The 24,134-nt window shown below is 46.1% G+C and overlaps 1 protein-coding gene across 7 annotated transcripts in view; it reads right to left on the reverse strand.

Moving 5' to 3' along the window:
* Nucleotides 1-1,090: 1,090 nt before the first annotated feature.
* Nucleotides 1,091-24,134, reverse strand: part of AKAP13 (A-kinase anchoring protein 13) — a 346,999-nt gene continuing 323,955 nt past the window's right edge. For all 7 annotated transcript variants that reach the window (XM_061179975.1, XM_061179974.1, XM_061179973.1 and 4 more), the window contains 14 exons: nt 21,816-21,941; nt 21,582-21,699; nt 20,672-20,920; nt 17,452-17,528; nt 16,738-16,919; nt 16,535-16,617; nt 13,690-13,884; nt 10,370-10,531; nt 9,872-9,942; nt 9,357-9,401; nt 6,482-6,532; nt 5,392-5,841; nt 3,597-3,924; nt 1,091-2,764 (listed from right to left, as the gene is read on the reverse strand). In XM_061179975.1, coding sequence (XP_061035958.1) covers nt 2,715-2,764; nt 3,597-3,924; nt 5,392-5,841; nt 6,482-6,532; nt 9,357-9,401; nt 9,872-9,942; nt 10,370-10,531; nt 13,690-13,884; nt 16,535-16,617; nt 16,738-16,919; nt 17,452-17,528; nt 20,672-20,920; nt 21,582-21,699; nt 21,816-21,941 — 2,187 coding nt within the window. In that variant the 3' untranslated portion in view covers nt 1,091-2,714. The remainder of the gene's footprint in view (nt 2,765-3,596; nt 3,925-5,391; nt 5,842-6,481; nt 6,533-9,356; nt 9,402-9,871; nt 9,943-10,369; nt 10,532-13,689; nt 13,885-16,534; nt 16,618-16,737; nt 16,920-17,451; nt 17,529-20,671; nt 20,921-21,581; nt 21,700-21,815; nt 21,942-24,134) is intronic.

Here is a 24,134-nt window from a genome sequence, read left to right on the forward strand (position 1 = left end):
AGCAAAAGCAGGAGCAGCAACAATCCCAGGTGGTTCCCCAAGCGCAACAACAAAATCCCCGAGTTCCTTATCAAAGGGGGAGAGAGAGAGGATGAAGGCATGGAAAAGCATGGGTCCGGGTAAGTGGTTCTCTCTCTGCACTGCACGCTGTTCTGGGGGAGATGCCTTCTGATTCTGATTCTAAACTTGTCCAACCACAAGCTGACCTAAGTATTTTAAGTTAGTGGGGTGCAGGTGAAGGGGAAATCATCATTTTAAAAAAACTACCACCGAATAACCAAGGCAACCGAAACTTCACAACTAGTTGGGAGTAAAAGACCCTTTAAAGTTGAAAGCCAGCTGTGCAGCTATATACAGAAACTCAGCGTCCAGGGTGCTCTCTGTGAAGCGCCTGCGTTAGGGCAAATGCCATCAGCACTGAGCCCTGGTTTCAAGCCCGGAGACAGGGAGGCCCGGCCTACACGGACAGAGGAAGGAGGACGCAGGTCCTCACTCACCAGCCCCACCCCTTTCCAGCAGAGCTTCTCTCTGTGGGACGGGGACCCACAGAGGTGAACCTGAGCCAGCGACAGGGACAGACGGCTGGGCTCCCTGTGGATCTGAGAAAGGCACACGACAGGTTGGCCGTACTCAAGCTGAGCTGTACGGACTGGCGGCAGGAGGCAACCTAACCTTTTGCTGTTTAGGGTCTTTGTGGGCGGGGGAGGGGGGTACATCAAGGTTCAATAGAAAATCAGCTACTTCTGCTCAAAGTGTGTTTCTGAAGGGTAAGAAATCTCCATGACAAAACTAGGCAAATGTAGCCCATGGGTGGCAAGTTTCTTAACTCTCAAGTAAGGAAGAAGACATCCCTTGATCAAAGTATGAGGTGAGGGTGGGAGGAGGGAAGGAAATGGACCCCTCCCCCAATGCTTAATTTTCCTTTGGGCCTTCGAGGCACTTTGACAGACACGGGGGAGTAAGGAAGCAGCACCCGCTGCTTGACTGGACAGTTGAAACCGTTGGGCTGGTGTGTTCACCCTTAAAACACACACACACACATATACACACATGCACACAACACACAAATAAATAAAACAAATCTAAGCTAAAAATTTTAAACCAGATCTCTTTCAAATAAACTGAAAGATAAATATCTCCATCTGCAAGGCCAGCTTGCAATTCATCAACAAGCACCAAGTTACAGATTTTTTTGTTTGTTTTTAAAAAGTATGTTCAAAGACCCATGCTCCTGAGGGGCAAAAGGCAGGAATCAAAGACCACATTTAAAGCACAGAATTTTCCAGGGTCTCCCCTCCTGGGGGGTTAACAAGTGTGGCAGGTGCAGGGGCCTCAGGGAGAAACATCCTGCACCTCCCGGCTGGTGACAAGCCTCAAGGAATACAGATCAAAACACAGTGGGACAAGAAAAAGAGAGAGAAGGAAAAGAACAAACAGGCAGCATCTGTGGGTTCCTCAAGGGGTAGAGTACAATAACCAACAGGCCTTTGGTTTTTAAAACTTTTTAAAGAAATCAAATTTTGCCAGGCCTCCTGACAGGAGAACTTTCCAAGCCATACCTTCTGGCCAGCTCTTCTCTCGGTCTGTACTGGTGGGAACTGCTTCATATGGGCCTAACACACCCACCTGAACCTGCTTTTCGGCCAGCTGTCTAGTACAGGGTGGGCACGCCCTGGCAGCAGGAGAAGCAGGTGGTCCCTGTGCAGGTGGAGCGCGGATGGGGCCACCCTCTCCCACGGCGACTGCCAGGCAGGAGCAGCTTCCCTGGGGAGGCACCTCGAGGTCTCAGGAACACTGCCAGGAGGCCGTGGCCACTGCTGAATGGCCAGTGACAACCAAAAAGTGTCACGCCACAGGGGTGATGGTGAGGAGGCCTCTCTACTTCGTCTGTGCCCAGAACATGTGGGCAAACATCTTGGAAAGCCAATATATGATTTCTTTTAGACTTGATAAAATTAGATATTTTTTCTTTTTAAAGTGACTGAAACACCAAAATCAAGGTGTTTCAAGATCGTCTGCTTTTTAAAGACATCAAGCCTTCTCTCACTGGTTCTCACAAATGTTTGTCGTCCCTTCTGAAGTGAAATGAGAAATACACGCAAAAAGGGGTGAGGCGTGCATGGGGTGAGTTTACAGGGAGACAGCCTGGGAGGGCTAGTGGGTGAGGCTCTGAGTGCGCGCTCCCTGAGCGGTGGCGGGCAGCGCCCCTCGTGCGGGGCTTGAGCCAAGCCCAGCAGGCATCTGGTATAGACCGTGCACAGTTCTGGCGCACTCCACGTGTATGTGCAGATGGGCTACTGTACGTGTTCAGATGAAGTCCAAACTATCTGCTGTTTGATTTTTGGTTCTGTTCCCTAAAATAAAAGGCAGTAAGAGTTTCAGATCGCATTTGGAAACACTCTTTCAGCCTCTAGGAATTCCTGACATGTCCAAAACCATCACCTGGACTTCTGGGGCCACTACTCTTGGTGTAACATCCACCATCCAGCAGGGCTGGCCCCAACCCGAGAGGCGCTGGGTTGCCAATCCTGGGCCTCCTTCCCCACCCTGACCCCCAAGACCATTTGCTCTTCTGGTCCAGGACCTGGGCAGTGCGGGAGGGCTGGGCGCCGCAGGGCACGGGTGTCAGTGTAGGAGAGTGCGCGCACAGGACAGCAGGGGGTGGGGCTGTAACCGTGGCGGGACAGGAGCGGCTGCCTCGGAGAGGAACGGGGTCAGCAGAAGATCTCCTCCCCCTCTGCGGGTACTTCGGATGCAGGGCCATCTGGAAAAAAGGAAACCAAGGCGGAAAAAGAAATTCAGAAAAACTGCTCTTTTCACCGGTAAATTCTGTTCTTTCCGCCCCAAACACAAGTCTTCTGGGATGCAAACAGATGCTGGGCTGGTGGGCAATGACATCTGCCAGCCGGGCCTCCAGGTGACGTAGTGCACGAGGTCGTCAGTGATGTCCTCCGTGTCTACAGCTCCTTAAACTTTACAGAAACACTAGGCTTGCTGTTTATAAACAGGCCCGGAAATAGGGATTTCTCTTCAACCTCCCACACAGAAGGGAGAGAGCAATCCTAATGAGAAGGACTCAGACCTTGTGCAGTGTGATTTGATAGCACGCCCTGTGGCGGCAGGCAGGTCAGTTAATCCCGAGCTTCAGCTTCCCAGTGTGTCTGGGGGTCAGCAACACCTCTCTCACAGTCACCTGCAGGATTAAAGCAGCCCTCAGAAAATGCTCACCAAGCCCCTGTTATTAATATTACTGGACCAGGCCTAGAAAGGCAGGGAGGACTGCAGCTGCTTCACTGAGGTGAGTTTCAGCTCCTCAGCTGGACAGTAAGTGTGAGAACTGAGCCCGCACTCTCGACTTCGTGCACGTGCCACACAGAGTGGGTTGTTAAATGTTCTCTGAATCTGTGTTCTTAGTGTAAGTTCCAACAGTCCTTTGCGGGCAGAGCAAGTGGGTTTGGTGAGATGTATGTGGCTCAGCTTTTACACACCTGAATGGCAGCCACCTCTTTTTAACCACTCCCATGCTGCCAAAGCCACCCACTCTTCAGGATCCAGGGACTACGCGGCCAGAGGGAGACCTGGTGTGTGTAACTCACCACCGGGCTGCGAGCGGCTTCCTTTGTTCTTCTTCTTTTTCTCCTTCTTTTCCTTTGGCTTAGCTAACCCAAACAGGCGGGTGGACGTGGACACTGGGGTCTGGCTCTGACCCTCTGGTACTCTGTTTGTCTGGCTGGTGGAACCCAGTATGTGAAAAGGCCCCTTTTCTTTGTGTGTCCGAGAGATGCTGTTCCTTTTTGGGGACACTGAGAGTTCTGAGTCCAATGACCCTGATTTGGCTATGGAAGGTGCCGGTGGCAAGAGGGTCTCCTCAGGATTCGGAAGGAAGGATGGGATCCTCAGCAGCCTGGTGTGTTGATGTGAAACCTGCACATGGTCAAGAGAAGGGGTCTGACTTGGAGGCTGGCAGCATCCCCAGTGCCTACTCAGTGAACACTACCTGAGGTCACCGGCTGTGTCAGTGGGTCAGCCCCATGTGCACCCACTGCCTTGGACTCCAGAGAAATGGTAAAAAGATTCTGATCTTCTCAGTTCCATTTCCTCCCTCCCTCAGGTAGTATCTATGAAAGTGCTAAAAATATCATCTGATACCATTACTATTTTTATTAACAGCAACATAAACAATTAACAGTAGCTTGGAAAGGCAGCTTAGAACTCCCATTCCCTGAAGAAGCAGGAAGAGCTGCTTATCCAACGACTGATTTACACGGGGGTGTAGATAATTATTTCAGGGCTAAGAGATTATAGAGATCTGTTCAGGTTAAAGGGCAGGTGGAGACGTGCTTATACCAAGATCCTAGCCAGAGGTTAAACCAAAGATAAAGAGACATAATCAGTCTAATCTGTGCTCCCGCTGGGCCTTGCAGCCTTCCCTGTGGAACCCATCCTTGTGTCACAAAAAGCACACAGAGCCACTGGCTACTCCCCCACAGACGTGAAAAACTCTGCAGGAAGCTAAACTGCTCCCTCTGGAAGATGTCAGTTTCCTTTTCTTTCATGATCCAAGGTCAATCGATCAAACAAATGGCAACCTGAGTACCAGCAGACAGGAGCATCTGTGTGCTCCCAAGCTTCCCACCTGCCACAGGTGCCCCGTTCCAGAATAACCGTAAAACACCACTGAAATAAACTCGGGGGGTCAGCGTGCTTCCCACATATGTAATTCCTTCCCATATTAGTAGCAGCTGCAGGAGAAGAAAGGTTTCATCCACAGTAGCGAGACAAATCAGGAATTAAGCAGAGCCCAGATGTCTGAGCATCCCTGAGCAGGAATATCCTCTCTCCGTAAGAGGGGCTGCCTTCCATCATTTGCTGGGATGGGCTCCTCCCTGTAGCTGATGCCCACTGACCCCACCATGTGGGTTCTTTCAGGAACTCAGGCGTTACTGCTCTCTGTGAGCCCAGGCACTGTACTCTGGGGGGACCTGTGTCCTCGGTGTGTTGTCCCCATCCAGCTACAAGTTCCTTTAGCTGGGGACCATTCTGATTTCTTATGTGGCACAGGGCAGAGGGGTTGCTCCCAAAATCCTGGACGGCTGACTTCCATCCTCAGAGATGCTGAGGCTACTCCAGCCTAAGCCACTGAGGGCTGAGGGAAGTGCCAGGCATCCATTAACTCCCCTGGCCAAACCCCAACCCATCATGCTGAGAGATGCGAGAAAAAGGCTCACTTCCTCACCTGCCCCCTGGTGGTGCATAAAGAGATCTGTAGAAGCAGCCTTTATATTATCTGCCTACTTTCCTCCGCTGCTCAGAGGGTTCTTGGTTATGTGGGTCGTGACCCGGCCCTACAGTACCGGCCCGACAGCGACCCGGCCCCCCAGCGCCCCGTACCTGGCCGACGTCACAGTCGGCGGGCCTCTGGCTGAGCCGGTCGGCCTCCCGCTTCAGCTGCTCCTGCTCGCGCTCGAGCTGCCTCTGGGCGGCGCGCAGGCGCTCCAGGTCGCTCTGGTAGGCGACCTTCCTCTGCTGCAGCTCGTCGTGCTCGCGCTCCAGGTCCCGGCGGCCGCGCCGCAGCTCGTCCTCGCGCTGCGCCAGCCGCGCCTCGCGCTCCTGCAGCACCCTCTCCCGGGCCTCCCACTCGCGCTCGCGCCGCCGCTTCTCCTCCAGGTGCTGCGCCTGCTGCCGCTGCAGGTTGGCCAGGTCCTGGCGCTGCTTCTCCAGGCTGCGCTGCTTCTCCTGCTCGATGAGGGAGCTGGGCCGCGACGCCGTCCGCGTGAGCGCCCGCTCGGTCAGCAGCAGCTTCTGGTCCTCGATGTAGCTGTCCTGCTGCAGCACCACCCCCTGCGGGGGAGACGCACGAGGGGGAACGATGCACCTCCGCCCGGAGGACGAGGACGCCACCCCAGACTACGGCCCTCCCCTGGTTTCTAAGCTGCTCTGGGAAAATGCTCCAGCGTAACCCTGGGCGGCAACCAAGTCGCAATGTCAATGGTGCGGGGACTCGGGATTTTGCAGTCAGCGGCTTTGTCTGGGGTGGGGAGTGTGTGTTCTGGAGGTGGGAGGAGGTATGAACTGGACTGGTTAGAAATTGAGGATATTCCCAGAAAGCTGTGTGGGGAGGGTCACCCTATCCAAATACCACACAGAGACATGGAATATGGAAACTTACAATCCTACCAAAGGCCTTCTAGACTGAAACCACCTCCTCTGTGCATGTCAGCACCCCATGTGCTCTGGGGCATGGCTGTCAAGGGTACCTGCAGTCCACCACGTGCTCGTCAAGTCTAGTCTTAGCAGGTCGATGATACTCTAACCACTGCATTCTGGAACCTTTCTCATCATGAGAGCCAGTCTTCTCTAGTCTGAGGGCCCCATTTACCCATAAGAAACCTGTAAACCTCAAAGATCCAGGCCAACAATACCCTGGTCACTGATTCTCTCGAAACAAGGAAGTGAAGGGATAAAGGAGAAGGGCACACACCTGCAAAGTGCTGAGGAGCTCGTGGAGATGGACGACGCTCTGGACGACCTGCTGCAAAAGGAATCAAAGGACCATCACCTCAGACTCTGAGGCTCAGACCCCAGCACACTGCGTGTCATCTGACAAGAACCCACCCTACCACACAGCAAGGGGCTTGCATTTGAACCAAGTACTTTCAGACTGAAAGCACCACAGAGAATAAGCCGGTACAAGTAGCCAAGAAAAACAAGATCAAACGAAGTAACTGTGTATGTAGGAGGGAAGTCAGCACACAGTGAAAGGTATTACAAAGCTCCAATTATTTAAAATGACTGGCACAAAAATGGCACACACACCAATGTAACAAAACAGAAAGCCCAGAAGCAAACCGCAGCATTAGTATACGATACAAAGAGCATTTCTAGTCAATGGAGAAGGCAAGAATATTCAGTGAATTGTTCTGAAAAAACTGGCTAAATCTTTGGAAGAAATTAAGTTGGGATCCACAGAAAAAACATTCAAATGGATTGAAATGTTAAGTGTAGAAAAGAATGGTAAAAGAGCTGTAAGAAAATGTGAGAATGTTTTCTGATCTTGAAACAGGGAAGGCTTTTCAGAGACAGAAACAATGGAAGAAACCACACACACACACACAATTTCAACTTTTACTATGTAAAAATGTATAATAAAAAGGCAAAGGAAACAGTGAACAGAACAAAGCAAAAAAAAAAAAAACTTTAATTTAAAAAAGGATCTCGTAGATCAATAAAATAATGAATATTCTAGTAGAAAAACAGGCACAGAACATAAACCAGCAATTTACAAAAGAAGAAATACAAATGGCCAATTATATAACATATTAAAGAGGATTCAACCTTATTTGAAATCAGAAAAATGCAAAAATAAAGAAATAACCACTTGAACTTATCAACAAAATGTTAATTAAAAAATAATTCCCAGTGTTGGTGAAAGTATGATGAGAATGGATACTCTTGTACTGACAGGGATAAACGCTGTATAACCTTTCTAGAGAGCGGATGACATGCTGAGGAAATAATCAGAGCCGTGCAAAAAAAAGTATGAGGATGCTCTTGGCTGCATCATTTAAAAAGCAAAAAAGTAGAGAAAGAACCACTGGAAAGATTAAATAAATTATGGCACATAACATAATAATATGCAGCTGTTAATCAGCATGTTTTGTATGAATATGCCCTGGTGAAATGCTTCTGGTGTGTTAAGAGGAAAAAAAGGAGGATATGAAGCTCCAGGGAGTAGTGAAACAAATTGCATAAAACCATGTTTATGCAATTCACACTCACACATAAAATACACGTCCTGTATAAGAAAAGGCTGGAAATATGAACACCAAACATTTAATAGTAGCTATTTCTCAGTGGTACTATGTTTACTTATTTTTTTCCTCTTTTGCATTATTGGATGTTTTCCAAATCTTCTACCGCAAACACGTATTCCTTTTATAATATTTAAAACACAAAAACTTAATTATCAGGCTTAGCTCTTCTGAGAATACGATTTACCCCTCATTTAAGTTTATTCTTTTTTTTTTTTTTTTTTTTTTTTTTTTTTTTTAAACATCTTTATTGAAGTATAATTGCTTTACAATGGTGTGCTAGCTTCTGCTTTACAACAAAGTGAATCAGTTACACATATACATATGTTGCCATATCTCTTCCCTCTTGCATCTCCCTCCCTCCCACCCTCCCTATCCCACCCCTCTAGGTGGTCACAAAGCACCGAGCTGATCTCCCTGTGCTATGTGGCTGCTTCCTAAGTTTATTCTTAATTAACAGAGAGAGGGAGAAGTCACAGCAGACTCTGGCTGAGCATCTGTAGTGTATAATCCATGCTGGAATGCCTGAAAACCACTGGTCTTGTACTGTCTCTTATCTGACTCTTCTCACTAAATATGAGGGGAAAGTTGCCAGGTGAAAAAATCAACCAAGGGCTACTTTTTAAGCAACACCAGAGCACAACAGCCTGCGTGGGAGCAGGTTTACTTCATTCAAGGATGGACACCCTGAAGGGGGTTACGATGTCAGCGTGTAGACTAACATGCCAACAAACAGAAGACAACACCCTTTTGTGTTTTAGGGAAAAAAGGAAAGATTTCCTTAATCTGAAATTTCAAAAGAAAGCTCCTCAGGGACTTAAGGTATTCTATTAAAAGCAGGAAGAAACACAGAGAACACCCTGAGAGGTACACCCTAGCACCCCACTGTCCTGGGTCCAATTCCAGCCTGCTGACACAGTCACACGCTTGGAGTCAACTAGGTTTGGAGACGGTAGTAACCTTGGGGAGGATTTCCTAAGAGGGACCCAAGGAGACGGGGAAACAGTGAAAGACGTGGGTTATCCTGCAGGGTCAGCAGAACTCAGAGGAAGGCAGGTGAAAGACTTGCATGGGGACCTGATCTCTAGCTAGGAGACGACAAGGCTACTTTTGGAGTGACATACACAGAGCGAAAAGCAGTGCTCGAAGAAGAAAACTCAAGCTGAGTTGCAGGATAAGACATTATTATGCAAAATTACCCACAAGTTAATTTGCCACGTTCCAGACTGTGGCTTTTGGTGCCAGGCTTGTGTTACAGCAAAGGTGGCTACAAATTCTACTCAGTGTGCGTGGATGGAAAGAAATCACCATGGGAGCTTCATGGCCCAAGTTTAGAGAAAGCAAGGGGCTTCTCAAGGACAGAGAAGCAGAGGCACTACTCTGGCAAAAGGGCAAGACGAGGCCCTGGGGCCAGGGAAAGGAAACACAACCGCACAGATCAGCCCGGAGCCAAGCTTGTTCATCATGGCAAAACAGAAATGAGTATTCCTAACCTAGCAATTATAACAAAATCATATTCTTTTAAATAGCTCATAATGTTCTTACCTCACTGTTTCTTTTAAGCATAAATACCAGGTTAGCATTTCCACCCTATAAAACAAACAAAAAAAGTACATTTAAAAACAGCGAAGACTCTGAGGCAAAAATGATATTCAGCGTGTGTCTGAGTTATGCTGTGACTTCCTGTTTTCGTTCTTTTCTACAGTAGCTTCTCACTGCAGGGCAGTGAAGATCTGAGGCTGAACTGTTACTGAAGCCTTGCAAAGAGTTCAGGTGGGTGTGTGCATATAAACGAGCCTCTTAATGAAACTGGTCCAGCCACGGCCACGGCAGAGCTGTGCACGTAGATGCGGTGTCTGGAGACAGGCCCAACGGCCAAGAACGTGGGGCTCTGAATTGTACTGTTTGCTTAAAAACGTGCTTTGCTCTTAAGATAAAACAGGAAATAAAAACGGCAAATTGGGCATCCAAAACAAAATCAAAGGAGGCTAATTTCAAAGACTATGAATTTAGAGGAAGCGCCAGGGAGGACTTAGGGAGTGTATTTTAGAAAGAAATACCTTTTTCAGACCACTATCCGATTCTGTCCTCCTAAGATCTTGGCCATCATCTCCCTCTTCCTTCTCACCTCCTAAACAAACAAACAAGGTTTTTTTTTTTTGCAGTTGTAAAACAGATTAGCCAAGGAAATACTATATACATAGCTTAGGGACAGAATATTTCTGAATCCTATTAATGCCAATAGCAGCTAAGTGATTGATTATTAATAATTTTACTGATGCAGAAGAACTAGAAGCAGAAAGGAAAAACAAGTGTTATTACCCCCCTTTGGCTATAGCTTAGCTGAGATCTCAGGAAAACCTCTTACATTACTCAAAATGAACATGACATTCATAGAGGTTCCTGAGTGTTTTAGCAGCTAGATACTCATTAGGATCTGACTAAAACATTTACTGACTGATTGGGACAGAGGAGATGGAGCTACCAGAGTACAGATCATTTTTAGTTGTGATAGTTAAGGACTGCCCATAAGAACACATGAGTTCAAAACCACTGACCTTTTGAAGCATTCATCTGATGGCTGTCAAATCCTCCAAAGGTCTCTGCTCTCCGGGGCAAGGAAACAGGGCCTACCATGCCTTCTTGTTCAACAGGGCTGCTGACAGCCTGCCCAAGTGTGCCTCCCAGGCTTCCACTCACCAAACCCTGAAGGATCTCCACTGGAAGAAAGGAAACATGCAAAACTGACATCTCCTCTTTCAATGGGAAAAAGAAAATCTCATGGTAATACACTATATGTACAGGGAAGATGAACAGAAAATTCCAAAGTGACTACGTGACTTCCTTTGCTCAGAGAAAGCTCTCAGCTCAGGATACATGCGTTAGTTGGATTCTACTGGAAATGCAGAGATTAACTCTTCAGCCTTATTCACATGAGACCTAGGAGATTTAAAAGGGTACAGGGAAGGCAGGGAAGGTACTTTTAAGGCAGTACCTTAAAAAGGTACTGGAAGGAGCACGGCTCTTGGAGTCAGATCCAAAGCAGCCAAAAGGAATTCCCTAGGAAGTAAGGTGAGCCAATTTGAGAACTGCAGTTCAAACTGGCAGGCTTTTTGCCCCTCCCATAGGGAGGTCAAGGGGCTAGAGCAGTCTAAGCATCTGAAATTGAAAATTCTCAAATCCAACCAGCTAGGGTTCTCTTCTAGAGCAGCAGTGTCCCACAGAAAGGAGAAAGTGCTGAAAGTGGAAAGAAAATTGAGCAGGAGAGAAGCAACAGAGATAAAGGAAAAAGAAGGTCCAGATGGAATAAGGGAGGAAACAGAGGCAGGGAATCTCCTAAGACAAGCCATCGTTATATTCTAAAAACACTACATGAAAACAATAGAAGAGTCCGATGAAGTGAAAAAAGCTATCTGAGCCTAAAAATTTAGGAAATGTATTTCACGCAAAAATGAGCAACAGAAAAACATCAAAGTCAAATCCCACACAAAGTTAAGAAAAGGCAGAGAGAGAGAAAGAACAAGGGGCATAACTTCCCTACATATAATAAAAGCACATCAGAGGGACATGTCCATAAAATAAGTGAGCTAATAAAATAAAGAAAATGACACAAGACATGAAAGAACCTAAGTCAGAATCAGAAAACACAGAAAGGAGGTGGCAAAACTCAAGTGGAAATGAAAGGAAAAAAGGTATCCCTTTAAGATATGAAAACTGAACTAGAATATGAGAGCAAATAAACCCAAAAGAAAATGACTTAAGATAATAGATGGTGAAAGGATATTTAAACATTAAAAAGATGAAGCTATAAAAAGTACTATGGGAAAGCAAGTAGTATTGAAGACAGGCAAAGATGATCCAACATATGGATAGTGGGAGTTCCTGAAGAAGAAAATCAAAGCAAGGGTGCAGGAAAAATACTAAAAACTGTAATATAAGAATACATCTCTGAAATCTCAAAAATCTGAAACTATGTATCAAAATAGAACACTGTGAACCCGAGAACATCATTCCAGAATAACCAACACCAAGGTACATTCTAGTAAAACTACTCCGATTTAGGGGAACAAAATCCTTTGGGCGTCTAGGCAAAGAGCATGCGACTTACATGGGGAAAATCAAATTACGATCAGACTCTGCCAGCAATGCTTTACGTCAGAAAAAAATAAATAACATATTCGAGAATTAAGATATTCAGAGGAAGAAAACGTGAACCAAGGATTTTATATCCAGCAGAACAGATTTTCAAGTATAAAGGGCACAAATTATTACCAATATGCAAGGACTCGGTATATTATCCTCGTGAACCTTTCCTGAGACATCTACTAAAGAATAAGCTTTAGACATCCAAAATGACTGGAGAGACACTGATAAAAACTGGTGGTGGTTCTTGCAGAATGAAGACTACAGGTCGGGTCTAAAAAGGGGAGAGTGCCGTATACAGTGGTTGTAAGCTGACAGTATAGACAGAGTACAGCTGGTAAATAAAAAAGGGGGGAGGGAATGGGGATAGCATAAAAGAGTTATATTCAGTGACAGTAGTTTTAGTATTGTTATTCTGATGTGTATGTTAGGGTAAATATAGGATATTTTATTTCTACGATGTATCCTTGAGAATGAGGATTCACAATGTGGAAGAAAAGAGATACAGATGTAATATAGAAGAGATTAAGCCCTGTAGTCCACAATTTGAATTAAATATGCATCAGTGTGAATTCATTACCCCATCCCCTCACGCACACACACAAGTATATTTCCCCCAAAGCGGCCCACTGAAAAGGCCCAACCTAGTAACAATGAAAACCCCAGCAGCAATAACCACCCTTAGCGCCTAGACAGTGGTCTTGAAACATCATTTCCCATTAAAAGAAACCAGAGCTTCTCAGAAAGATGGCTAATTCCAGGTATGGGCAGAAAACAAGATGAGCCTGGAACATCTTAACATAGCAAATAGCAAAGCAGCTCTCAAAGACTGCTGGGGTCACGCCAAAAGGACTCAGAGGCCCCACAAACAGGTGCCCCTTGGCAAAGAGAGGACCTTTTTAACTTTTACTAAGGATAAGAACTGCAATGACTTGAAGCGCATCAGACATATTTAATTCATGAGTCTATAATAGTATATTAAAAGTACTGGTCACTTTCAGAGAATGACCATAACTCAATTCACTACTTTGAAAACTGGTAAATAATGGGGGGAGGGGAAATCAAGCATTTATCCTTTTATCTTGTTTTTCCTATATATTACAAAATAAAGAAGACAACTAGACATTTTGTGTCCCCAGATGAAAGAGCACAACACTACGGTAACACAGCTTGCCAAAGGGATTATGTCTGAGCAACTGAGCCTCCGAGTCCAGCAGAGAATCTGAAGGAAACGGAGGGCAGAAGAACAGAACCCCTGTGTGAATAAAACCCAAAAAGAGAAACCCATAGGTCAAAGCTCAAGGATAAATTGTGTGGAAAAGAAAGGGATGGTGGGGTGGGTGGGGGACTGTAAATAAAGAATCCTAAAAGGCATATCAAAAACCATGAATACAGCTGAACCACAGGGTCTATGAACAGGCACTTGGCCATAAAACCATAAAGAAACCTAAGTGATTACTATAAAAGTCACAATATACCTGTTCCTTTCAGGAGGGAGGGAGAGAGCTCTGATGGGGACAGGACATGTGGAAGGGCTTTTAGGGGTTTCTTGACCTAGGTAGTAGTTACAAGGATGCCCACCTGATAATAATTTACTAAAGCGAAATATGTATTGGGTTGTTTTCTGTATTTGTGATTTATTTTACAATAAAAAAGTACGAACTAGTAGATAATATTAGTGTGTACACCACTGTGGGAGGAGACAAAGAGGGGGGCAATGCTGAATGTAAATTACCCTCATTTATTGCACTTTTCATTAAAGGCCCTCCTTTGAGAGCCTCTTCTGTGTTGGCTCGGAAGAGGATTCTAGAGCTTTGAGTTGGGGAGCAATCCTCTGGCAAGGGAGTGCTGCACTCAGTCATGTCCCGGAAAATCATCTCCTTCTCTTCCAGTAACAGTAGGATCTGCTGGTCCTTTTGTTGAAGTTGTTCTGCAGGTGCACAGAGAAGAGATCTGGTGACTTGACTGTTCACTATGATGAGATGACTAAGACATGTGCACCACCTTGCGGTAACGCATGGAACCACAAGGAACACAGCTTCCCCACTTTCTTTTTCATCATGAAGGCAGTATCAAGCTTTTGATCTGTAATGTCTACCTGGAAAACTATCCCGGGTCTTTCTAGGCAAATACTAGAATTTCTGACATAACGAACTTGCACTCTGTTCCATTCTCCTGCCTCCTGTTTACTTCTCAACCCACACACTCTTCTCTGGCTTCTGCCCATCACTCTGCATCTGCTCTTTCCAAGGTTACCCTTCACTACTGAATCCAGTGAAGTCTTTCATATCATCTTTTCCAGCATGGATGACTTCCCCCATTTAAAACTGTTTCCCGGACTTCCCTGGTGGCGCAGTGGTTAAGAATCCGCCTGCCAATGCAGGGGACACGGCTTCGAGCCCTGGTCCGGGAAGATCCCACATGCCGCGGAGCAACTAAGCCCGTGTGCCACGACTACTGAGCCTGCGCTCTACAGCCTGCGAGCCACAACTACTGAAGCCTGCGCACGCCTAGAGCCCGTACTCCGCAACAAGAGAAGCCACCGCAATGAGAAGCCCCCACTAGCTGCAACTAGAGAAAGCCTGCGTACAGCAACGAAGACCCAAGGCAGTCCAAAATGAATGAATGAATAAAATAATAAAATAAAATAAAACTGTTTCCCTCCCCATCTGCTTTTGAGGACACTGCTGGTTCTCGTCCTACCACTCTTACTCCAGCACTTTACAGACCAGACCTGCCACCTGCCATGAATGAATATCTGGGCTCCCCCCCACCCCCCAGCCCCGGGCTCCATCCTAGACTCCTTTCTATACTTTACATGCTTTCCTCTCGGGGACCTCAGTCACTCCCATGGCTTCAATTACCTCTTATGTGCTGATAACTCACAAAAGGCACCCCAAATTCTACCCACGTTTTGAGCACCAGACCGCTGAGTCCCACTGTCAGGCGGCTCTCTCCACCTAGACGCCTTGTTCTCCGCAGGTCAGAAACCTCTGTTCTCCCTTCTTGCCACCCCGCCTCATCCCTGTAGCCTGTGGCCTCTTCCTCAGGCAACAACATTGTCATCCCCCAGTTACCCAGCTGGAAACCTGGGAGCGGTTTTGTCTCCTCACTCTGTCCCACCACCCACAGTGGTTCCTTATTTCTTACTCATGTCCATCCCCACTCCAGCCCATTTCTCACCAAACTTATCCCAAGAGTCCCCCAACTGGCTTTTCCACTCCCAGTGGGCTCCCCCAGCCCCCCAAGCAATTCTCCCAACTGGTGTCAGTACCAATTAGAAAAAATTTAAGTTTAAATTTTGCTAAAGAAATTGTATCTTTCCCTTGTTGCCTTTCAAGATGTGGTGGCTTCCTGGCTTAATCTCCCATCATTCAGCCCTGACTCTCCAGACATACCAAACCTTCATTCCTTGGCAGACATGTCAAGTCCTTTTTCACTTTTCACCTAACTATTTTTCATCTGGTGAGGTAATTTTTTTCAGATGTAGCTCATGTGTCATCTTCTCTGGGAGACTCACCACAGGCAGGATTCATGGGTCCTACACACTTTATATGTGCCTGTGGTCTAGGTGGCCTGTTATTTATGTAGATCTCCCTTGCCAGAGTGTGGGTTTCCCGGTGGCAGGGACAGTGTTTTAGGAATTGTTGCATCCCTAGCGCCTAGCGTTATGCCTGGCCAGGTGCTTCATACATGTGAAAAGAAGGCAGTTCTTATCTCTGCCATCCTAATCACAGGCAGAGATTAAAAAATGTGATACTGGCTCCAGTCTAAATCTGTCCATCTCTTCTTTTTTTTTTCCTCCCCATTGAAACAGAATGAAGTAATAAGTAAACTCCTTGGGCGCCTGTATTTACTCGACTCTGGGCCTTACTTCTACCCAAAGCGCAACACATCCTGACTTCAGAGCGCTCAGCAAGCACCGGCAAAGGGGCACGAGCACTGCGCCCTGCAGTCGAGCGGACAGCGAGCACAGCCCTGGCTCTGCCACGAACTGTGTGTGTGTGACCCTGGGTTGCTTGGCCTTCATGGGCCTCAGCTTTCTCACCTACACAGTGGGGGTTACAATACAGGTCTTGCAGGGATGCCAAGAAGACCACATGAAACAGTAGGGCCTCGACAGACAGTGGTCAAACATAACCCATAGTACACTTCTCCCCAAACCACCTCATGACGGATTTGGAGCGCAGGGCACAGTGGCAGGGGTAACTGATAAGTGGATTAACTGGAAAATTCTTTCCCGCAAGTACCTTTCTCTCCTTGTTTTAATCTTAGATGTGACCATGAATTCTGGCAGATTCTTCTGTGACAAAGTACAAAGACTGTCACCAGGGTCCAAGGACACTGATACCGAGACGAGAGACCCAACATCCCCTCGATCTAGTATCAGACACATTCCTACAGCCATTGTTCACCAGGACCTGTGCCAGCTCAGATTTGGTTTCTCTTTTGTTAGGAGCTATGCCCCTCCCCGGTTCACATGCCTGCCGGGACGGCTCTGGCATGGAGGAGCAGCGGGGACCCTACGGGACTGCAGACGCCCCCAGACAGGGCCTCAGACCGCTTCCACCCAGCTTTACCTTTTAACTCCCGCGCTTTGGTGTCCAACATCTTCTTTTCTTCCTCATTCTCACTAGGAATTCCTTCATCTTCATCTCTGTTCCTAATACAACCACAACAAAACAGCACATTCTGAAGATGTCAATTAGTCTGATGGTGGCCCAACCATTATGAAACCACAGAGGTGCCAGGAGGCAGGGGTGGGCCAGGGTGTGTGACTCACAGGGTGCTGATCGTGTCCTGGATGATCTGAATCCAGCTGTTCCGCTCCTCTTTGGAGCTGGCGTGGACTTCCACCATCTCTGGATCTTTCATCCCCATACTGATTAGGAATAAACCTTTCTCCTCGTGTGCTACCTCTCTTACAATCAGCTTCTTTAGAGAGATCACCGTTGACTTCTGGTCCTGGAAAATGGGGAGAGCGCAGATGTAAGACATGGATACAACATTCTAGCTCTTAAGACAACCTCCATCTAAGGTAAGACTAGATGCCTTTTAAAAGCATACGGCTCACTCACATTTTATCCAACAGAAAAAGATTTCCAAAAAGGAAACTAAAATTTAAGGTTATCAAGGTTCGAGTCCTGTTTTCTGCACGATGAGTCCTTTCCGGTTCGTCACAGAATCTGGTTGGCAATGTTATAAATTGGCAAGATTTGTAATACATAATGTGTGAGACATACTCCGGTGACAGATTTCTTTTTAGATCAAATGCCAAAGGCTCTCAAAAGGATTATGAGGGAACAGAAAAATAATTGGTGGGGAGGGAGGTGGGCAGAAAATTGCAAGGGTATGTAAGAAATGACTCGGAGGCATTTGTCCTGAGCCAATTTTAAGAAGGTGGGAGAGCAGTAATACAGTGTTAACACTCACCACCTACCGTCATGGGTTTGAATACTATTAATTACAAACAGCAGAGACAAACAATTCAGCTTACCAATGACGCAAAGACGTATTTCTGGTCTTTTTCTTGAAGGAAAACTAAAACCTCAGTAAGCAGGACCGCTTGAACCTCTGTAGACGGGGGAAGGGAAGAGAGAACAATGACCACTGAACGGTGAAGCACCTTCGGGGCACTTCATTAAAGGAAAACTCAGCAACACACCCGCACAGCACATTATTACACTCCTCCAAGGCAAGGGCTTGACATTTCTGCAGGGTCCAGATCTGATCATTAGATTTTTAGAGGCATTTTAAAATGGGATTTATCACCAAAGCCTTGTCTTGGGAAGGTTTAAGCACTCAGTGCTGGAAAGATATATCCCACAAGGCAAGATTTTTAAGAATAAATACTTTAAGAGTAAAGCTGGAAAGCAGGACTTTAACAGATGCTAAATAGCAACACATTCTACAGGTCATAACACTCAGGTCATAGTATTTCTCAACTTCTGATCATAGTAATGGGAAAAAGGCGTGGGACAGCAGACAGGAAGGCTGCCAGAAGGTGATGTACAAGAATATCTCAGTCTAATGAAAGGCAGGCTTCATCCACACGTACTAGAGGACACGGATGGCTAGACAACACCCGCTGCCGTCACAGGTACACGGAGTACAGTGGCTCCGCTCCCAGCTCCAACACAGCACAGTCAACCTCAACCCCTCTGCACCGTGGAAACAGCCTTCTCTTCTTCTCAATTAAGAAAAAACAAAAGCCAAATTAACATCTCTAGTTGGATCCAGGAATCAAAAGAATGCCACAAACTCTTGCTCTAATCCTCTAGGAGTATGAAGTGACATTTCCCATTATTCCCTTAAGGACAAAGTGGGACCTCCCTGGAGGTGAGCCGTCTACTGAGACCTAACAGGTCCCTCTGTACCACCTTTACTCTGGAAAGGGGAGCCTACAAATCTTTGGGAAAACAACGGGCTGACTTATGCAGCCGCCTCCTGGGTGGTCAGGACCCTCTTGGCCTTTTCTACCACTACTGCCAAAACTGGGGTGCCCTGTGTAATTCATTGCAAAGCTATGAGGAAAACAGAAGCAAGGATGTCTGATTCCTAGGGTGGTCTAGTTTTTCAGCCTAGACCACAGTAATTTTCCATGCACTACCATTAGTTTTGACAAGTTTTTTTTTTTTAAACTTTACTTTTAAATAGTTCAGGTGTCTGCCAAAAAAAAAAAAAAAGAGCTCTAAAACATAAGTTTCAACTTTATGGAATCCTGAAGTTTACGAGATCACAGCGTCAGTAGATCAGAGAAAAACAATCCCATCCCTTTCAAGGGTTACCCAACACAGGACTGGCTGTTCTTGGCACAAGTCATTTTCACTTGGGGGTGAAAATGACTAAACACCAAACTCTTATCTCCACTGGAGACATTTTAGGCCAGAAAACCTATCGTTCTGCCATTGCTTTGACCACAACATTATTCCAACAGCTGGAATCTATCAGTTTTTATTTCGGGAATGAATAAATAAACTGCTGTGTAAAGAAAATACAGCACTGGCAGCAACTCTAGGAAATCCATCCTTACAAGAGAGGGCAGGTACTTCTCTACCACCAGGCTGCCTCCGACACGGCCTCACAGTGGCGGTGAGGCCAGAGCCCTCAACTGTGGTCTCAGGACATCACAGAGCATCAGGGCTGGAAGGAAGGAGCTGCAGGGATCGCACAGTTCAAGTTTATCATGGAGCAGTGAGAGGCACAGCTGGCTGGTGGCAGGAAGGGGTATTTCTTCTCTCTGAGATGACCCTGCCCGGAGGAGCCCTTCCCGGATCCCTGCAACAATGACCGCCCTCGTCTCGGTCACTGGTACCTCCGCATCCCTGCTGTCCTCTACCCTGCCCCCAGCAGCTGAACTACACACACTCTAACTCACCCCTCTCCTGCTCAAACCCTCCATTCTGAGCCCATCCTTCGCTCACTCCTACCACCAGCATCCCTGTCAGCCCCCTAGTCTGGAGCACGCACCCACCCCAACCTGGCCCCCGGCCGATTCTTCAGCCGTATTTCCTGCCTCACTGTGCTGCCAGAGACCTTGCCTGCCCACCCCTCCCGATGGGCCAGACCCTTCAGCTCCACGCTTCCACGCTTCCTCCTCCCTTCTGCCTGGCTCCCTCCTCCTGTCCTCAGTTCACGCCTCTCTATTCTAGCAGCCATCACACTGCAGAGCGAGAACCTCTTTACAAGTCTCTTCATTCCGAGCCCAACTTCTATGCAGGATGTCCTGCGACATTCACCTTTGAGAGCAGCTGAATGCCTGGGATTTCTTTACTATGTGGTCTGAGCATGGTGAGACCCTAGCTAAGGACTCCTGGGAATCCTCCGAGAGCAGCTACCTATAGTATTACTTATACCTCGGCGACGAGAGAAGCACACATTTCACTCACCTGAGTTTTATGCCAGCGGGGCTGACGGCACTGGGCTGCTTTGTGTGCTCAGCTCACCGAGGCCAGGGAGGTGGGCTGGGTATACTCAAGGCTACTGGTGAGGTGAGAGTTACCATATAGGCCCAGAGGATACAGGTTTGATGAAAACAATTATTAAAAACAAACCAACCAACCAGATGTACAGATGAATGAACAAACCTCCTAACTTCCTTCACTTGATGGGGCTGATCATTTAAAAGGTAAAAACTAAAATCAAACAGAAAATGAGTACCTTTTATGATCTCTTTTGCTTAGAGAAAGATAAAAGATGAAAAACAAAGTCTAATCATAAATCTAGTTGCTGTGAGTTAAACTTTCGTTTCTCTAAGGTCTCAGGAGCTGAAAATTCCTCTGCCGTCTCTTAGGAACGAGTGATGTATTTTTAATCTCAGAGAATCTATGAATTGTGCAACTGATGGTATTTCCCTCCTAGCAATTGTTTTGCCAGAGACCCTGACCCCAAATTTGTTGCCCCTCTTTCATAGGGAAAATATGTCTTCCTTAACACCTTGCTTTTTTGTATGAATCTTACCCTTTGCTTTGTTCTTTAAAAAAAAATTTTTTGTTTTTCATTTCCCCTGACTGCATCATTTCCTCGTTCTCTTACTGTATTCTATATGGTTTTGTAAGCCATCTCAAACCAGTCTTTTCTGATACAAGATTAAGATTAAATGACTGCTGCTCCTGTGTGATGTCTGGACATGGGTCCCTGGGAACAACCTGGTGACATCTGGATCCTGCCCGCTGCCCTCTGGCACACACTTAGACTCTGACGAGAGCGAGCCTCACCTTTCAACCTCCCTGTTGTGCTCTTCAGAAACACGCTCCCATCCCGCACGAGCTTCTTCCGCTTCAGATCCTCCTTGGCAAACATCTGACCACTCTTCATTCTCATGATCGACTTGCTATCTGTCTTTGTATAAATCTCATTGAGACGGACCTTCTTTTCATAACTTGCCACTTTGCTGTCCACAGCTCCAATCACATCCTTCACCAGGCCCAGGGACTGAGCTAGATCTTCCTGCTCCACTTCACTGTCTGAGAAGGAAAGAATAACTGTCTCTACTGGGCAGAAGGAGGGGGACCCTGCCTTCTTGCTCCACATCACCGTCTTCCCTCTGTAGGCACGCCGGCAGAGCGAAGCCAACACGTCGAAGGGCACGTGCCTACCCCTGGCTCTGTCAGAGTTTAAATCAAGTTAGATGTTTCAATGATACAGATGACATGCAATTATGTGCCACGTTCTAAAGTGGAAGGAACCCAACATTCTTAGGGAGGGAGAGGAGCAACGAGTTTTTTATTTATGTCTTTGTTTTACCTAATCCTTAACGTAACTGCCCAGGAGCAGGATTAGCTGAGAGAGAAACTACTAAGTAGTAATTAAACGAGAAACAGCGGTGATTCTATCACTTGCAGGTGGGAATCATCTCCCAGTCTAGGGACAAGTGACAAGTTGCTCAGGTCACTGAACTCTCGTTGGGATCACTAAGTGGTTCCTTCCCTTCTTGCTCTCATTCACCCTAAGTCTGCTGATATAACACTTTATGTTTTCACTCAAGAAAACTGTTTTTAAGATAAAACACAGGCTCTCTTTTAGACCTTCTCGACGTAAAAGAGTTCTTCTACGGGGTCCCCAGTGCTGTTGGACAGACTGCAACAGTCCACTGGCAAACAAGACTGAGTCCAGAGAGAGACGCACCTTTGGTACATTGCAATATTCTTTGGAACAAAACCGGGTATTTGGTGATCCGCTGGGTTACAAGCAATACACACTCTGGGATTCCAAGCCTCCGTACAACCGAACTGCTCATCTTCTTCTGCAAGGAAGTAAACCAAGTGTCAGGAACTACCCAAGGGAGAAGGCCCGAGCTAAAACTGACAGTGACACAATGCTCTGGACAACATGGAAATCCCCACCGTTTCACATCAATACCTTCACAAAGGCCTGAAAACGCTTATCCTTGGTATAGAGGTCTTTGAAGTAGTTTACAGACTGGTTGTGCTGCCCACAAAACCTGCCGTATGTCTTCTTTAAGCGTTCTGCGTTCTCTCCTGAAAACTGCAGAGGAAAGAGAACAGAAGTTATGCCATAACTCAGGGTGCTAAACTCCTATTATCATTTTGTCCAAAGTTTCCAGTCTACTTGTGAAACCCAAGAGAGCTTCCTCATAACTTCCCCCCAAAGATTAAAAGATTAAAATGGTACAGGAGCTTTGGAAAACAGTTTAGCAGTTCCTCAAAAAGTGAAATATAGAGTTACTATATGACCCAGCAATTCCACTCCTAGACATAAAAACATATGTCCACACAAAAACCTGTATACGAATGTTCATAGCAGCATTATTCACAACAGCCCCAGAGTGGAAATAACCCAAGTGTTCATCAGAGGATAAATGGATAACGTATGAATGAAAAAAGCCAATCACAAAGGACAACATATTGCTTTATTCCATTTATATAAAATGTGCAGAATAGGCAAACCCACAGAGAAAGTAGATTAGTGGTTGCCTAGGGCTGGGGAAGTTGGTGGGGGTGATGATGATAAAAATGTTCTACAACTGACCGTGGTGATGGCTGCACAGCTCCATGGATATACTGAAAACCACTGAACTGTGTACTTCAAATGGGTGGATCACATGGCATATGAATTATATTTCAATAAAGCTGTTACATATATTTAAAAAATAATAAACACAGAAATATCTATGTACTGTGCACATAAGAAATGCAAGATGTGTTTTAACTCCCATTTGTCATAACCCAGTAATAAAACAGAGAGACTCACTAGAAGTCTTTCATGAGGTAGCAGTCTCAAAAAAGTCATCCTGATAAGTTAGAAAGACATCAGAAACGGCCGTCATTACCTAGGGAATCTGTTTATCCTACTTACCTCAGGCCAGCAGGCCTAACAATTCTGCATGGCCCTTACATCATTCCCAAGCGTGTGCAATCTCAACGGTTCATCTGAAGCTACGTTCACTGTGGGGTACCCGCTGAGTTTCTGTATGTGGTCCACTAGACACGTGCTAAGCATCAATTCCCGCTGGACTAACAATCTCTGGAGGCAACACAACTTGATCCTTACCCCAAAACTTGAAAAAACGTTCAGGGTAGCCTTTCCTTTTCCCCTTTACCAACAGAGAAGCTGAGGCAGAGAGATTTTTAAGTGATCGGTTCCCATCACAAAGCAAGTGCCCTAAAAGGGTGATTCTAGCACTGGCGCTCAGAACCAACAAATGGACACCACGGGGCTAACATCTTACTAGAGGACATGCACAAACACAAGGAGCTACAAGGTCGGAGGAAGTACCCGTGCAGGTCTGAGGGTGGGGAGGAGGGGCAGAGGGAGAAACATGGAAAATGACAGGAGGGGGATGTTTGGGGAGGAAGGGTCCTCACTTGCAGAGCTGACCGTGCCCACTTTGAGGCCCTGACCACCAGTGTGAACGCATTCACTACACTGCATCTGCATTTACTTCACGACATGCCTATCCTTCACTCCTAGAACATGAATTCCATGAAGCACAGGTCTATACTATATTTACCTTCGTGGTTCCACATGGTATTGAGTAAATCCCCAGTAAATACTTGAAAAATGAATGAATGAAGGCACCAATGAATTCATAGGGCGAGGGGTACAGACTCAAGAATACAACGAAAGGACAATATTTCCAATTCTCAGGCAAATGTTCCAGCAAGTAAGCCTCTGCTTCCACAATGAGGCAGAGACTTGCCGGTGAGAAAGAGCTAGTCAGATGTGATGCAATGCCCCTCTGCCTATAAAGGTTATACTAGCATTATTCTTCTTTCAAAAAGAATGTTTTAAAAAAGAAACATTTAGAAACTGCTTATGACATATACATCTGAAAGTATCAAAACAGTTTTTAGCTAAATTGCTTTTGACATAGGATTGAAACCATACCACACCTTGACGAAAATATTAGCAAGAAATATTTTATGAATTATTTTACAGATGGTTTCTTAGTCAAGTTTTTAGTCTCAGGTGGTTTTTAGATAAATGAGCCTTTTGATTTGAGTCACAGGTTGAAGTTGAGACTTCCAACAAATATTTTTTGATCTCTTAAACTATAGTATCTCTGATGTTGGTACAGACTCTGAGGAAGAAAAACTGGCTTTTACTGCATGTCTACCATGTATGCTGGGTACTTTATATATACATTATCTTTTAAATTTTAAAATAGCGTTAAAAGAGAAAATCTACTGTCCTCAATTACAGAAAAAGAAACTGAGA

The sequence above is a fragment of the Eubalaena glacialis genome, chromosome 2 (genome assembly GCF_028564815.1).
Source record: "Eubalaena glacialis isolate mEubGla1 chromosome 2, mEubGla1.1.hap2.+ XY, whole genome shotgun sequence".
Classification (NCBI taxonomy): Eukaryota; Metazoa; Chordata; class Mammalia; order Artiodactyla; family Balaenidae; genus Eubalaena; species Eubalaena glacialis.